Source organism: Euphorbia lathyris, chromosome 3, assembly GCF_963576675.1.
Source record: "Euphorbia lathyris chromosome 3, ddEupLath1.1, whole genome shotgun sequence".
In the NCBI taxonomy this organism is placed as follows: Eukaryota; Viridiplantae; Streptophyta; class Magnoliopsida; order Malpighiales; family Euphorbiaceae; genus Euphorbia; species Euphorbia lathyris.
In genome coordinates, this window is record NC_088912.1 from 27,797,766 (window position 1) to 27,813,178 (window position 15,413).

The 15,413-nt window shown below is 34.1% G+C and overlaps 2 protein-coding genes across 2 annotated transcripts; one reads left to right on the forward strand and one right to left on the reverse strand.

The window, feature by feature from the left end:
* Positions 1-4,242: 4,242 nt before the first annotated feature.
* LOC136224489 (calmodulin-like protein 7) lies at positions 4,243-5,313 on the forward strand. Its single transcript, XM_066012840.1, has one exon. It carries the CDS (start codon positions 4,307-4,309, stop codon positions 4,916-4,918), a length of 612 nt encoding a protein of 203 aa, XP_065868912.1. The 5' UTR covers positions 4,243-4,306; the 3' UTR covers positions 4,919-5,313.
* A 3,251-nt stretch (positions 5,314-8,564) lies between these two features.
* LOC136223204 (uncharacterized) lies at positions 8,565-14,617 on the reverse strand. The gene is made up of 4 exons (XM_066011087.1): positions 14,431-14,617; positions 10,312-10,897; positions 10,053-10,208; positions 8,565-9,186 (listed from the first exon to the last, which is right to left on the reverse strand). The coding sequence occupies exons 2-4, from the start codon at positions 10,864-10,866 to the stop codon at positions 8,857-8,859; spliced, it is 1,041 nt and encodes a 346-aa protein (XP_065867159.1). The 5' UTR covers positions 10,867-10,897; positions 14,431-14,617; the 3' UTR covers positions 8,565-8,856.
* Between the last annotated feature and the right edge of the window lie 796 nt (positions 14,618-15,413).

The following is a 15,413-nucleotide window of genomic DNA, read 5'->3' on the forward strand; positions in this document are numbered from 1 at the left end:
GTACAAATTTTAAATCGGATGAGTAATCTTGGTGTGCACCGTGGGACACGTCCATCCCAAAAGGTCTGGAAGTCCAAACCTTTTGGGATGAGAAATGGAAGTCCATACCTTTTAGGATGGATGTGTCTCATGGTGCACACCAAGATTACTCATCCGCTTCAAAATTGGTACCAGATTAGTTAGGTTCACTTTGAAGTGATTTGTTAGGAGTTTATTGTGGCAATCTTGTTGTAAATTTTGATAATGTTATGATTTGAATGTTGTTATTGTGGCAATCTTGTTGTAAATTTTGATAATGTTATGATTTTAATGTTAGAATCCGTTGTTGTTTGCCATTTTTTGTTATATACCACTTCGCGAATTAGCTTCAAAACATATCCAGCATTCGCATATGCGAACTAAATTCATCAAGCAAAACAAACTTCAGCTTCGCATATGCGAGCTAAATCCATTAAGTAAATCCAGACATTAGCTTCGCAGGCTTCACATATGGTCGAATCTGCGAAATCAGACGGGAAGGAGACATACGCGCGTAAATATTGAGGATATTATGGGAAAGTCACACAAAATCAGTCTAGATATGTAGTAGGTTGAGTAAATGGGTTAAATATGTAAATGAGCCTCCAATTTGACCTAGTTTTGTAATTTCATAATCCCTTAGGTTGAGTAATTGTCATTATTTTCATCTATCTTGCTAAATTAAAAACAAATTATCTCATCGGAATTTTAAAATATTAATTAATTATTCATAGAGAAACACAAGACAACACATACATGGACACTAAAAAAACTTATTCTAATTGGTTAAATAAGAAAACACAACATATACTTTCTGTCAGTATTATTAAAAGATCTGAATTTAGTTGGATGCAAATCGAATCTTTTGTTCCAATTGGTTAATTAAAAATAATTTGGAGAACCAAAAAAACAATTATGGCAACGCGTTTTTGACAAAATGAATAATATTTTTTAAATAATGATCACTATCAGTCCTGCTTAATTAGACCCGTCGACTTCAATAATCATATTAACTTATGTCAATAATATTTGATGATGCTTTAACTTTAAACTACCTTTAAAAATAATTAATTTAGCGCCTTAAGCAAGCCAACTCTCTCCAAAAAAAAATAGTTAATTTAGGTTCGAGGTAGTAACTGCTATTTCTGAAATAGATAATATATTCTCTTCACATTGATTTTGGTAGAACTCAAATTTAAAATACTCATTTATATATGAATGGTATTAGAACTTTGTATTTGTATTTAATGTTGGATCATATAGATGGATATTTGTTTACGTTTTAGATGACTTTAGTACAAGTGACTCTACCTCCTTACATATTTAGGGCCACTTTAAGATTGTGTTGTGTGATAAAATGTTTTTGGGAAAAGTATTATGGGGAATAACGGATAAGTGATCCTATTTAGTAAAGAGCTTTTTTGGGGTACAACTAAATGTTTGAACAGGATAGTAATGGGTAGAGTACTCGCGGGTAATAATAATTTCAAATCTTTACATTTTTATTTTTTAATTATCTGTACCCGTCTCATTATCCTAATGGGTATATTTTTTGCATCCCATAACCGTCTCATTTAATCCGCAGGTACCCTTACCCATTAAGAATCAATAAATAAAACAAAAAATATTACAAATTTAACACTGTATAAACTTAATAAACCATCTATCTAAAAATTGAACAAATTGAGTAGCTTAGTGGTATCATTCAATTGTTGAAAAACAAAAGGTTGAGGTTCAAATCTCACGTCTTACATCTAAAAAACAATGATATTTATTAATGCATAAAAAGTCATGACGGGTACCAGGTACCCTAGGAGGTATTCCCATTACCCTAACGGGTAATGGTTTTGATCCAATACCCGTCTCATACCCTTTTATACAGGGTATGAGTAGTCCCATTAGGGTCGGATAGTGTAGGGTATCAGCGGGTATAATACCCATTGTCATCCTTATATGTTTGAGACACTTAAGTTTTGACTAGTGAAACCTCTAATAATGATGTTTGGTAAAAAGAGGTTTGAAATAGCTTATTGGATCTAAAAAGTTAATTTTGAAAAAACTGGTTTTATGAATTTTTCAATTAGCTTATTGTCTTATCTCTTTTTATAAACATTTTTACCCTTATTTACTATCATTTAACCCCAAATAAAACATAACCATAAAATAGTAATGTACTTATTTGTCATTTTATAAAAACAACTATTAACAATCAGCTAACAGCTATTTACCAAATAGGATCAGTATTTCATTAAAGTGGATTATTTTTTAAATTAAATTGAAAGTTATGGTTATTTTTGTTTAATTTTTTTTCCTAATATCTGCTTTCCAAGTAAGCTATGAAATTTGTTTCCTTAAAAACTACAAATTTTAGGTTTTCTAAAAGCAAATTTCTTAGTGATATTAACGAATATAACTTTGTCACATAGCACCTGAGAGGCCTGAACCAATTCTCATAGTAGAGAGCATGTGTGGTATTTCCTCAGCGAAAGAAAGTAATACATCTGCGTATCGGGAAGCTTGATTCGAAAAGTCTCACTAAACCCAGTCAAGGATCTATTACTATAATCACGTCTGAACCCGAGAATCACGAGTCTAGTAGGTTTGGGGGATATCAGGCACGATATCTGGACACAATTCCTCCTATTAACAGGAGACACGTGGACCATCCCAATCCACAATCCATAACCGTCTTCTATAGCTCAAGATTAGTATAAATAGAATAAGCTCAATATAGAGTAATAAGTTCATTCATTCTATTAAACTTATATTATAGATTTTGTTTATATCCTCAGTCAATTATAAATTGACCTATATAAAAAAATTCGGTGGTTTCTTAATAAATTTTGTAAGTAAAAAATAAAATTTAAATTTCATATCAATTTAGAAGGGTTAAGGTGCAAAATACCCCTAACGTTTTGGATCAGGAACAATTTTACCCCTAACGTCTAAAATAGTGCAATTTTACCCCTAATGTTTGTAGCCAAGAGCAATTTTACCCCTAACGTTGATAATTTGGGTCAATTTCAGACATTATTGTAAAACACAAATATTTTTGTTCCTTATTTTACACAAATTTCATATCAATTCGTTCTAAAAAAAGGATTTCATGTTTTTGTAATTTAATAGTAGAATTGAAGATTAATATTTATAAATTCGGTGAATTTTTTGAATTTTTTTTGTCTAATTTGTACAAAAGACAATATTTTTTTATTTTTTTTCACATCCCAACATATATTTGTGATTTGTTAGTGTTAAAATGACGCACGTGTGAAGTGTAGATGGTAAGATTCATGATCGAGTAGACAGTTTGATGAATTATTTCTGAAATTGACCCAAATTATCAACGTTAGGGGTAAAATTGCTCTTGGCTACAAACGTTAGGGGTAAAATTGCACCATTTTAGACGTTAGGGGTAAAATTGCTCCTGACCCAAAACGTTAGGGGTATTTTTGCACCTTAACCCAATTTAGAATAATATTTTTGACCTTATCCAATAAAAAAATTAAGGGTAATTAATTTATTAGTCCCTATATTTTGACAAAACACACTGTTTAGTCCTTGTATTTTCAAAAACACATGATAAAGTCCCTAACTTTTTTCTCAATGAACTGTTTAGTCCCTAACATTTTTCTCGGTGAACTGTTTAGTTCCTGCCGTTAGACTCTCATGAAGATTTTGTTAGTCAATTTGGATTTGCGTTCTTCTTTTCCTTTCCTTTAAACTCTAATGCATCTGAAATCAACTTTGAATGTTCTTCTTCTTGATTTTCTTCTTAATCGTTCAAATTCGTATGCATTGGGTCTTTTATTTTTCTTGTTCTCCATACAAATAGCTTCTTTTAAATTAGACTTTCTCTTCTAAAGTTTGAAGGTAAATAGTAAAGGGTAATTTAGTCATTTCTGAAGTCATAAACGGTAAAAAAAATATAACAAACAGACGGAAGGACTAAACAGTTCATTGATAAAAAGGTTAGGGACCTTACCATGTGTTTTTGAAAATACAGGGACTAAACAATGTGTTTTGTTAAAATATAGGGACTAATAAATTAATTACCCAAAAATTAAATACATGAAATAAATTGAAATTTTTGGTAGGAAATTAAATTAGCCCCATAAAATACCTGCCTTTACGCGTAATGATAAAGTCAAATAATAATATAAAAAAGTGGCCAGCTCTAAAACGACAACCTAACTTCTTCTTCTTCCTTTATATCTACACCTTCCCCAACATAAACCATTTCACATTTCATAAATCTCCATCTTCTTCTTCTCCACTTCCTAAATTCCAAATGCCATCAACATTTCACAGAATTTTCCATCTCTACAACCTTCTCAATTCCTTTCTCCTCTTCCTAATCCCGAAAAAGCTCAGATCTTTCTTAACAACCCCAACTCTCCCGACTCCCCCCTCCGATTTCCCCCAAAAAAGAATGGACTCAACAGAGCTCAAACACGTCTTCCAGATGTTCGACAAAAACGGCGACGGACGCATCACCAAGACGGAATTGAACGATTCGCTGGAGAACATGGGTATCTTTATCCCGGATAAGGAATTAACCCAGATGATTGGGAACATCGATGTGGATGGCGATGGGTGTGTGGATATTGATGAGTTTAGGGATTTGTATAATTCGATTATGAATGAGAAAGATGGGGATCTGGAGGAAGACGATGATGGGAATATGAAGGAAGCTTTTGATGTGTTTGATCAAAATGGAGATGGGTTTATTAGTGTTGATGAATTGAAATCTGTGCTGGGTTCACTTGGGCTTAAACAAGGGAGAAGTTTGGAGGATTGTAGAACTATGATTAATAAGGTTGATGTTGATGGTGATGGAAGGGTTAATTTTATTGAGTTTATGCAAATGATGAAAGGGGGTGGATTTACTGCTTTGAGTTAGACTCAGTGAGTGGGTTTTATTTTGTTTTATGTAAATATTTTTTGTTTTTTGCCACGTGGCTACACCGAATTGGGTAATTCGGAATTCTGAACTGTTCGGGTGATGATATGTCAGTTGATTTCACACCACGTTAGAGTTTAGAGGTGAGCGAAATTGAAAAAACCCGGATCAATTCGGATTAGTAGTTTGGTTCGGGTTTTTTAACATTTTGCTCGCTGGTAGCTACAATGGTTGGAGTGGTGAAACTAGTTAGCAGGTAAAAAAACATCTTTGTTTGTTGAGATTAGAGCAATATTGTAATTTTTTTCATTAGGTTAAAAGAGTAATTAATTATTTTTTAGTGTGTAATGGTGGTTTATTGTTTGTTTCTAATTATGATTTTATTTTTTATTTTATTTTTATGAATCAAGTTATATTTAATTATGGGGATAAATACTAATTTTACTTTCAAAATTATTGGTAATGATCTACTTACTCTAATAGTTGGAAATACCAATTTGAAACGATTCGATATTGCCTTCATAGTAAAATTTTAACGTGATTACTAAAAGCATGTATAATGGTAAGTAATATACTTACCACGTCTACCTAAATAAAAGTAACATTTTTAAATAACACACTATTAGAAAAGTTTGTTTTTTTTTTCTAATTTTAATATGACCCACTTGTTCTGACATATACAATTTGACATATACAATTAATAATTTATTCAATATTATTCATAATCGGTCTTTCCGCACATATTTCTAATGTCGATATTGAATCACAAAAAAAAGCATAGGAGAAGTTTGACATAGATCGATCTTAGCACGCCTTTTATATCCAACTCCTTTTGGTGCAAGGCTACACATAGCGCAACTATAAGGTAGGTAATCGCTTCACTTTAAAGGAGAGAAATGAAAGGTATGATATTTACTTATCGGGCTGTGATATGTTGTTGAACGATCTACTTTTTATTTATTTGCCGAACTTGGATCATATCTCCCGAATAGTCTCAGTACATATGGTGCAAGTATCGAGGTCGGAATGGGATTGAGTATTTTCACATCTTACCGTAGTGCCCGCTTTGTCTTGATTCTCGATTGATGAACAAGAAGGAAAATGAAACTATTGGATTTTGTGACTCGTCCGCCCGCCGCCAGTGGAAACAAGCTAGCCCTGGTTGCCTCTTTTCTTTTTTCATACTAATAATAAGGTAAACATTCAAGTCCAGCAAGAAAAGACCCCTTGCTATAGATAGGCTAACTCGCTCATAATTAGAAAAAAAAAAAACATTTCCTTTCACACAGCGTAGCTCAAGCTTATTAAACAAACGTAGGCTTGGGCTCAAACAAGAAAAGAAGGAAAAAAAAATTAGATTGAGGAATTAAAATAGACTTTTAAGGCATTAAATAGACTTTTAACTAAAAAAAGTTCAAAAATAGTTTTGAGAGAAATTCTAAATAATTCAGAGAGAGAATGGTTGTTACTAATTCTAGTAACAAACTAAATTAGATAACACTCTCTCTAGTGATTAGTAACAACTCTTTAAAAAAAGTAACAAAGAATTTACACCCACTAGAGATGCTCTAGAAGAATTTTACGGAGTATTTATGTGGAAAATGATATTGACTGAAAAAACGAAACGGAACTAAAATGTTTACCGTAAAATTAGTCATTTGTACTATAAATAAAAGTCAATTATCCTCAGTTCTATGGTCAATTATTCTGACATTTTTTCTCTTATGGCTAGACAAATTCTATTTGAATCTTTATTTATATGGATGCTTGTTCTAATTGGGTTTTGGGAAGTTGGAGATGAAGTGAAAACCAACGTGATAAATTTGTTTTTCTATAAACACTCTGCATCCAATATACTATCATAAAAAGTGACATTTTACGGTTCATCTTTAAAAATCTTTCATCACGTTCACCCCCACAATAAAGAGCAAACACTCGGAACTTCTAAAGCATTTCTTAGGAATTGCGGAGTGTTTGTTAGAAGAAATATAGAAAGTTGGTTAGAGATAAAAAAACGAGATAACTTAGTACTAAATATATTAATATATTATCTTAAATATATTTGTTGTTTTATTTTTTGTATTTTAAAAATTTAACGTAATTTTCCAAGTATTTTTCAAGTTAGAATGATAAATTAAATTTAATTAATTTCATTCTGATAAATTAAATTTAATTAATTTCATTCTTAATTTATAATACAATAATATATAGATTTATTTAAATTTGGATAAAGATAATATAGTAAAATGAATCATTTTATCCATATCTCTATTCTACATAACAAACATGAGATAGTAAACCTTCATATCTTATTTTTATCCTTATTTCAATTTTTTATCCTTATTCTTATCTCAATCTCTATCCCTACCCCTATTCTCATATAATACAAAACCCCCTGTTGAGATATCAAGAAACAAGAAAGAATCTTCCTTGCCTAACAAATATGGCACTGTTTGGTAAATAGAGGTTTGAAAGAGCTTATTGAATCCAAAAAACTAATTTTGAAAAGGCTAATCTGTTGTCATTCTGTAGAATTTTTTAAGACTTTTAACAGTAAGATTCGGCATAAATGTGTCACGACCGAAGTTCGTGATGCGCAGATAGAGCGGATGCTTGCTGGTTGAACGTGAAACGTGAGACGCGGGATTAGCGATAAGGTTGAGTACGTGCTATAAAGATTGCATCCTATCCTCGGATGGGTGTACATCTAGGCACTAAACTGGTTCAGGAGCTGATCCCGCTCCTCTGATGAGCCCATGGGAGGGCGAAAACCAGCGAGCACGGAGATGGCAAGGCTGGCCTCAAGGAGTTGTGTCGCAACTTGAGGTGCCGCACGGGAGTTGCCTTTGCGTGAGAACTCTGACCCCGTGACAAAATAGCAGACAAAAAATAATAAAGTAACAGGGTCATTTTGTAGCACTATGTTGTCCTGAAAGCTAAGATATGTTTGATTAAAAATCTAAAAAAATATGCAAAAGGACCAAAGGGTTAAATGTGATAAAAGATAGAGACCTTATAATATGTTTTCAAAATAGGGAGACTACACAATGTATTATGTAAAAAAGTAGGGACTAATAAATTATTTACACCTTCATAAATTGTAATTCAGTAAAGATGAAATCCAAGGAAAAAAAGAAAAAGAACAACGGACATGAACAGACTTACATTTTGTCGCTACGGTTCTTAGTATGTTGCGGAACACTTCTAACCACGTAAGTCATATACTACATAAACATTAACCATTAATAGCAGACTAGAGACTCAAAAACCAGTACCCAATCAAGCAAAACTCAATGTTCAGAAACCAGAGATTCGAAAGAGTGAGAGATGGACTGAGGACCGACGAGAGGTAAAGGAGGAGAGAAACAAAGATGGAAGAACGATGTGGATTTCGAATTTGATGCCGGATTCGATTAGATCTGGAATGGTGGAAGTGAAAATGGCAGAACAAAAGAGCGAAGGAAATGTTTTCCTGTGAAAGCCTTGGTCTGTGAAAATGTTGTCTCAAGTTTGTTATATCTAACACTTGTTAATTTCTTTTGACAGTTTGCACATCATCCCCCCTTTCTATCGGCATTCATCGACGGAATAATAAAATCTATTCCACAAATTAATTATAAGGATTTCTACAAATATGGCCTGACAATGCTTCAAATAAGTGTTTGACATTTATCAATAGAACTCCTACAACAGCAGACTCACAAAATAACCATGTATGGGGTTGACATATTCTTCATAGTCCTTTTTAAGAAAGAAAAGACATTTTTTGCATAACTACAATTACCTACTGCTTAAACATATACAACAATTTGCTACTCCAAATGAGAAATAAAAGCGATCCTCGAAAAGCAATTTCAACATTGATTCAACTTTTAGCAACATGAGAAATTGCATACCTCTAGCCTGGGGTTCTGTAGCGTAGACCCCTATCCTCCAATTCAATTCACACATGTTGATTCCTCTTTCTCTCTCCAGATTGCATGCACCTCATCAGTTCGGAACCTCTGGGTGAATGTTGATTCTTCGAGTGGAGTTGTTGTGCCGTGAGCAAAAGCAAGTAGACCAGTATAAGCAATCATTGCTCCGTTGTCGATGCAATACCTGTCATCGGTGGCATAGAGATTTCCACCTCGTTCTGCGCACATTATTCTCATCATCTCTTGCAATCGTTCATTGCAGCCCACTCCACCAACAATAAGAACATCCTTCTTGTCACAATGTGCCATTGCTCGTTCTGTGATCTCCACAAGCATAGCAAACACTGTTTCCTGCATCATATAACAGTTAGCATATAGACTTCTCAACTAATAATCATATACAGCTTATACCCATAGTTCTCAAAGGCACGCCTCCGGCTCTAGGCTCCAAGCATGTCGCCTCATAAGTGAAAAGGCAGACTCTGTTCAAGAGGAGCGCACCTTTGTGAGCCTAGCGCTCAGGCGCAATTTTATAAGTGCACAGTTTTTTTAGAGTTCCAAGTTAAAAAGTGACTTTTTCGATCTCAACCTTTCCCTATCTATATCATCTACGGTTCAAGGAAGTGTTTATCATACTAGATTTAGAAAAGATATTATGAATACTCTACTTCAACTGCTAGGCCTAAGCTTAGTGTTTGAGAAAGAAATCTTACTGTTCTTGGAGATAAAGAGGAAGAAAAATCTGGCTTTGTAGATGCGTACCTTGAAGATGAAGAGGATGAGACTGAGAACCTTGAAGATGAATTTGATGTTGGACATGGTGATAGTGGTGATGACTTTGACGAGCGATGAATATGAACTACGGAGACTTTAGTCTTGATGAAAAATAGTTATTAGACATTTACTTAATTAACTTAGGATTTGTTGAACTAGAGTCTTTGGATTTAGAACCTATTTTTATGAGTTAATAGTTAAATCGGATTTCATGAAAGAATTTATAATTGGGATTATAGATAATTGGATTTATCATTTGACTATTTGTTGCATTTTAGAAACGTTAATTTGTTGTTATTTATGACTTTATATATTATTTTTCTTTAGTGCACCTTGTGTCGCTCAGGCGCGCGCCTGAGCCTTGCGGCTTTAATAACTATGCTCATAGCTTGGCATACGATATTTGTTTGACTCTAAGGCATACATGGACTTAAAGTAGGTACCTGTAGGGAGTAGCACAAATCTGCAGGTGTGCATTCGTTACTTTTAAGCTTCTCCTCTGCAGTTGTTTCAATGAAGCTCAAAATTCCACTAAAAGAAACATCCATCCCTTTAACAACGTAAGGAAGGTCTATGAATTGTTCTCCTTTCTTAGCAAGCTGATTAAGAAAAATATGTTTCAAGTTAAGATACAAGATAATTTAAGTTGAGCAGGCAAAGCACAACTAAGAAAACTAATTTAGGTCTACTAATATGGAATACCTGTTCGATATTATATCCAGGGGCAGGATCATTGGAGAGTTCTAAAACCCTAGCAAATCGATCCAGACAATTACCAACAGCAATATCAATAGTCTCCCCAAAGATTCTATACCGCCCTTCACTGTAGGCAATAACCTGTGTATTCCCACCACTAACATACAACACAACAGGATCATCTGCCCCGGTCACAATCCTACCCATCTCTATATGTGCAACACAGTGGTTAACCGCAACAATGGGCTTCTTCCACAGCTGAGAAAGAACACGAATAACGATAGCAGAAACTTGCAGTGGTGCTCCCATGCCTGGCCCCTTAGTGTAACAGAGGCAATCAATGTCATCAGGGGTTACCTGAGCAGTTTCCAAAGCAGATTTAACCAATGGAAGCACATGTTCTAAATGATGATGGGCAGTTTCACGGGGTAAGAATCCCTGGCCAGGAGGGGTGATGTAAGTGTGGCGAGGATTTGATAAAATTGTTCCATCTAAGGTTACAACCCCGACTCCTATCTTGTTGGCTGAACCCTCAAATCCTAAGGCTATCATTTTCTTCATCTTCCCAGCAGAACAGGCTTGAACAAATTACCTGTAAATAAATACGCAATATATTACAATAAAGATGTGTTTCTGTTTACACCCATTTATGTAAATAAATCCTAAGGTTATTAGGGTTGTAAAAAGGGTGGGGCGGTGACGGTGAATACATCTTTTGTCCCTGTTCCCCAATCTAACAGGAAGTCCCTATCCCCGAAAATGAAACAAGGAAAATTTGATGAATGTTCCCGCCCCGCCCCCAGGGAATCCGCATTCCTCGATTTCTCTCCCCATTAATTTTATTTATTTTCTTTTCCAAATAAATTCTACAACAATAATTTTATTCTTTGTACCATTAAAGTCTGAAAAAACCAGCAATTAAATTCATTGTTACATGAATAACCCACCGAATAAAAGTTCAATTTATCATCTAAGAAAAACCAATAGTAACAAGGAATTCCACAAAACTTCTTCTTAACAAAACTTCAGTTTATAATTCAAAATCTATTTTGCAATGAAAACAGAACAAATTGCAAAATGAAGGCAAAGAACAGATGGAAAATATATAAACATATCAAGAGCATACTGCAACATTGGAGTTTTAATATTCCAATAGCAGAAAATCCAAGATGCAATCGGTTCACCACATAAAACAGAAGATGAACCAGATGCAAATTCAATAAGATCTAAACCTCCAAACTGAGAGAGTTAAACAGCTAATTCCTCAAACAACAAACATAAAGGTATGTTATGACCATAGAGGTATGCTATACACACAGTATGCATTTGACTTTTTAAATCAAACCTCAGATGCCTACACAACTAAAGCTCTGATACAACCCTTACTCATGTATGAACTAAGATACCATCTTTTATTATATAATACTTATTTAAATATATATTCTATCAGCAAACACATACAAGCTCAGCTAGCTCAATTTATCTGTAGCCATTGAAAACATTACTGCTTGCTGGTACAGTTTTATAACTATTGTTTCAAAAAAAATGTAATAGAGTTGGTAAAAGAATATTTTAAGAATTCAACTTAATCCAGTTCATGTTAACGCAGAATCACATATGTTTCCAGATGAGATAATAAATATGACAATCATAATGTTGATTCAGAAGTAAAACTACAGCGCTTAGATGCATAACACTGTGCAATGATTTATTATGAAAATCAATGCCATTCAGCTAAAACATTTATTGAATATGTTCTCTCTCAATCAATTGAAGTGCTCTTCTTAATCAGATATGATATCATGATAACCTTAGAAGTTCGGCTTATGTTCTATCGACTAAGATAAGAAAATGGGCAATCAGCTAAAGCATTTAATTGCAATATCTGCTAAAGCATTTAATTCCAATATCTGAAATAGCATTTCATCCATTAATTGTATATAAACAGACATTTCAAATAACAGATTCTAGAATCAAGACTCAAGAGTATGAACAGTTGGTCCTGGTATAACAATTGGAAAAGAAAACCTAACTTATGACATAGAACAAAGGCTTTCAAATATTGGAAAGATAAGATTCTGGATTTATGACATGATTCATTACTAATGTTCACTTTGCATATGTGCCAGCCATCCCATCAATTATAGTAAAAAACAGCACATGTTCTAATCATAAGCAAAAAGGGGCACGAATATACATCAATTTTTTCAAAGGTAAATGGCAGAACCGAAGTTATACAGAATGAATTAAGGGCATGTGAAGCACAAATATGCGTGGAGAACTGCAACTAAGATCATAATCTTCAGGTCTTAACAACATGGAGAAGAAACCTAGAATCGATATGCAGTGACACTGAAAAGAGCATATGACTAAGCAATAAATGAGAAGCAAAACGACTCTAAGAGCAGCCAGGATTCACTAAGTAACAACGAGAAGCAAAATTGGCAGAGTGTTCATAGAAAAATGTACAAGCTAAATACTAGACACGAGAATACGGCCAAAGAAACCTGAGAGAGGTGAAAAAGGTCTTAAAGTTAGGGCTGTATCTCTTCATCAAATGTGTAGTTTGGGTATGAACATATATCAGAATCAGAAATTGCTTACCAAGAAAAGAAATTGCTCTTCGTAGTAGAATCAAAAGAAACCAACGAGGAGGAGAGGACTACGGCGCCGCCGACCAAAATAGCAGAGCAGAAGGTGGACGGTGTAACTGCTAACTATATGTTCAGTTCTTCACTATTGGTTTCTGGGCCGTAAATTACACTTATGGCCCCCAACTCTGTCTTCGGTTTTATTATCTACTGAACTTTAAAATGGGAGATTATCCATTGTATAGATGAACATGATATTCAGCAATTAAATTCTTGAACTTTTTTTTATTTTATTGTATTGAATTTTTTTTTTTATTATTTTAAGATCATTTAGATGGTGTTTGGTTGGTTAAGAGAGAAAAAATAGTTGTTTAGAGAAAAATAGTAATTTATAAAATCCAAAATGATAATTCTATGGAAAATGTGATTCTAAGGTTATAAAAATTGAGAGATCTTTTCTTACCATGGGAAAAATAAAGTTCACCAGTAGTGTTCACATGGACCCTAATGACCACAGTGAATTTGGTCATTCACCGTTAGATGTAGGCTGATTAAAATCCAAAGTTGGAGATTCAAAGCATCCTAAGGCTTAGATTTAATCAACCTATATCTAACGGTGAATGACCAAATTCACGTGATCATCAAGATCCATGTGAAAAATACTGTCCGTATAATATAGCCTAAAAACTTTCATATTTCTCGTCTATAAAATAAGAAATTTGACATGTTAATATTTGTCGACATAGCATGTTGACATAACACGATACCCATTTTCAGTGGCGAATCAAGGATTTGAGGGAGGAGGGGCAAAACTCTATGTAAAAAATTTTTAGACAAAATAACATTAATTGAAAAAAAAAATACTGTAGTACATAATTGCCATTCGATACAAAATGTCTTAAAATTAAAAAAAAAAAACTTCTAATGCTGAGTAGAACGACGATTACGAGGTGTCAATTGACATCTACTATCTGTCGTAGCTTGATATAAAAGAAATGCAAATAAGGTTACTGGAAAAGTTTGAATCCATAATCAAATTAAAATGAAGAAAAATGGAACCATAGCACTAACAATACATTTTTTGTCCTTCCATTTCATTTTAAACTAAAATTAAGGATAACAATTAACTACCAAACTAACTAACAATTAACAACAAACTAAGGTTTTCTAAGGTTTTCGGGTCCATTTCCATGTCAAGATTAGCAAGAACACTCATTAAAGCTAGTACTCCAATACCAAAACTGAGTAGAAGAACTTGTGTATAGCCTAGTTCTGTTCCTTGTTTAAATCCGAAAATGAATGCATAATTCACTCTGTATCTTCTCCAGAAGTATATATTGATAGCAAACATAATCAAATCAAGTGCAGAACAATGAATCCAAAGAAGCTGTAAAGTGGAAACATGTATCAAACTAACTAATAATTAACAACAAACTAACTAATTCACAATATCCATTAACCTAAAATTAATTTAACCTAACATTTTATTTAACCTAAAATTTAAATTTAAAGGAAAAAAATAAGCTAAACTAACCTGTTGTTGGAGAGACAGTCGCTGCCGGCCGGCCGGAGAGGAGAGAAGGCGACGCTGGCTGCTGGATGAGGAGATGGTGCCGCGTGAGAGAGAGGAGGGAGGAGGCGATGCAAATTGCGAGCAGTGGCGAGGAAAGAGGAACGCGAGAGCGAAGATTTCAGGAGAAGAGAAGAGGGTGCCTCACGCGTGGTCTCTGTTCTGTTTTTTAAATAACCTATAAACCAAAACGACGTGGTTTTGGAGAATTTTTGGGGTTGGGGTTGGGGGGAGGGGGGAATGCCCCCTTTGATCCCCCTAGGGCTGTAAATGAACAGAGCCGCTCATGAGCGGCTCGATAAAAATTCGGCTCGACTCGGCTCGATTTGTAAACGAGCCGCTCGTGAACATGATTTACTGGCTCAGTTCGTAAACGAGCCAAGCTTGAGCAGACCAAAGCTCGGCTCGAAAGCTCGCGAGCAGGCTCGATTAAAACATTTACGAACAAATTTTAGTTTTGTGTTAGTTCACAAATATCTAAACTTAATATTATTTCATTTCTTATTAGATGAGTTCGTTCACAAACATAATAAATGAGTAATAGACGAACTATTTGTAAGCATCTTGTTTATTTATTCACGAACTTTGCTTATGAGCTTGTTTATGTACATAATTAAAGAGTTATTTGCGAGTAAACTTCACAAATATAATTAACAATTTACTCACAAACAATTCATGGTTAGATAATTTTCTTAATGAACCAAGTCCAAAAGAGGATTTTAGGTTCGAAACAAGCTCGAAGCTCGGCTCAAGCTCGTTGAGCAAGCCAAAGCTCGGCTCGGGCTCGGCTCGTTAATTTTATAGCAAGCTCGGCTCGGGTTCGAGCTCGTTAATTTTATAGCGAGCAGAGCTTGAACAGACCAAAACTCGGCTTTAGGATTTATGATTCTGAAAATTGCATAGTAAACCATCACTGGAAGAACATTAATAGATATGAAGAATTGGAA

What these genes read in the sequence shown, in the direction of transcription:
- LOC136224489 (XM_066012840.1), top strand. Translation starts at nt 4,307, where the DNA reads ATGCCATCAACATTTCACAGAATTTTCCATCTCTACAACCTTCTCAAT.
- LOC136223204 (XM_066011087.1), bottom strand. Translation starts at nt 10,866, where the DNA reads ATGAAGAAAATGATAGCCTTAGGATTTGAGGGTTCAGCCAACAAGATA. An exon ending in CTGGATATAATATCGAACAG is followed by an intron (nt 10,209 to 10,311) that starts GTATTCCATATT and finishes TTTCTTAATCAG; the next exon opens with CTTGCTAAGAAAGGAGAACA. An exon ending in ATTTGTGCTACTCCCTACAG is followed by an intron (nt 9,187 to 10,052) that starts GTACCTACTTTA and finishes TATATGATGCAG; the next exon opens with GAAACAGTGTTTGCTATGCT.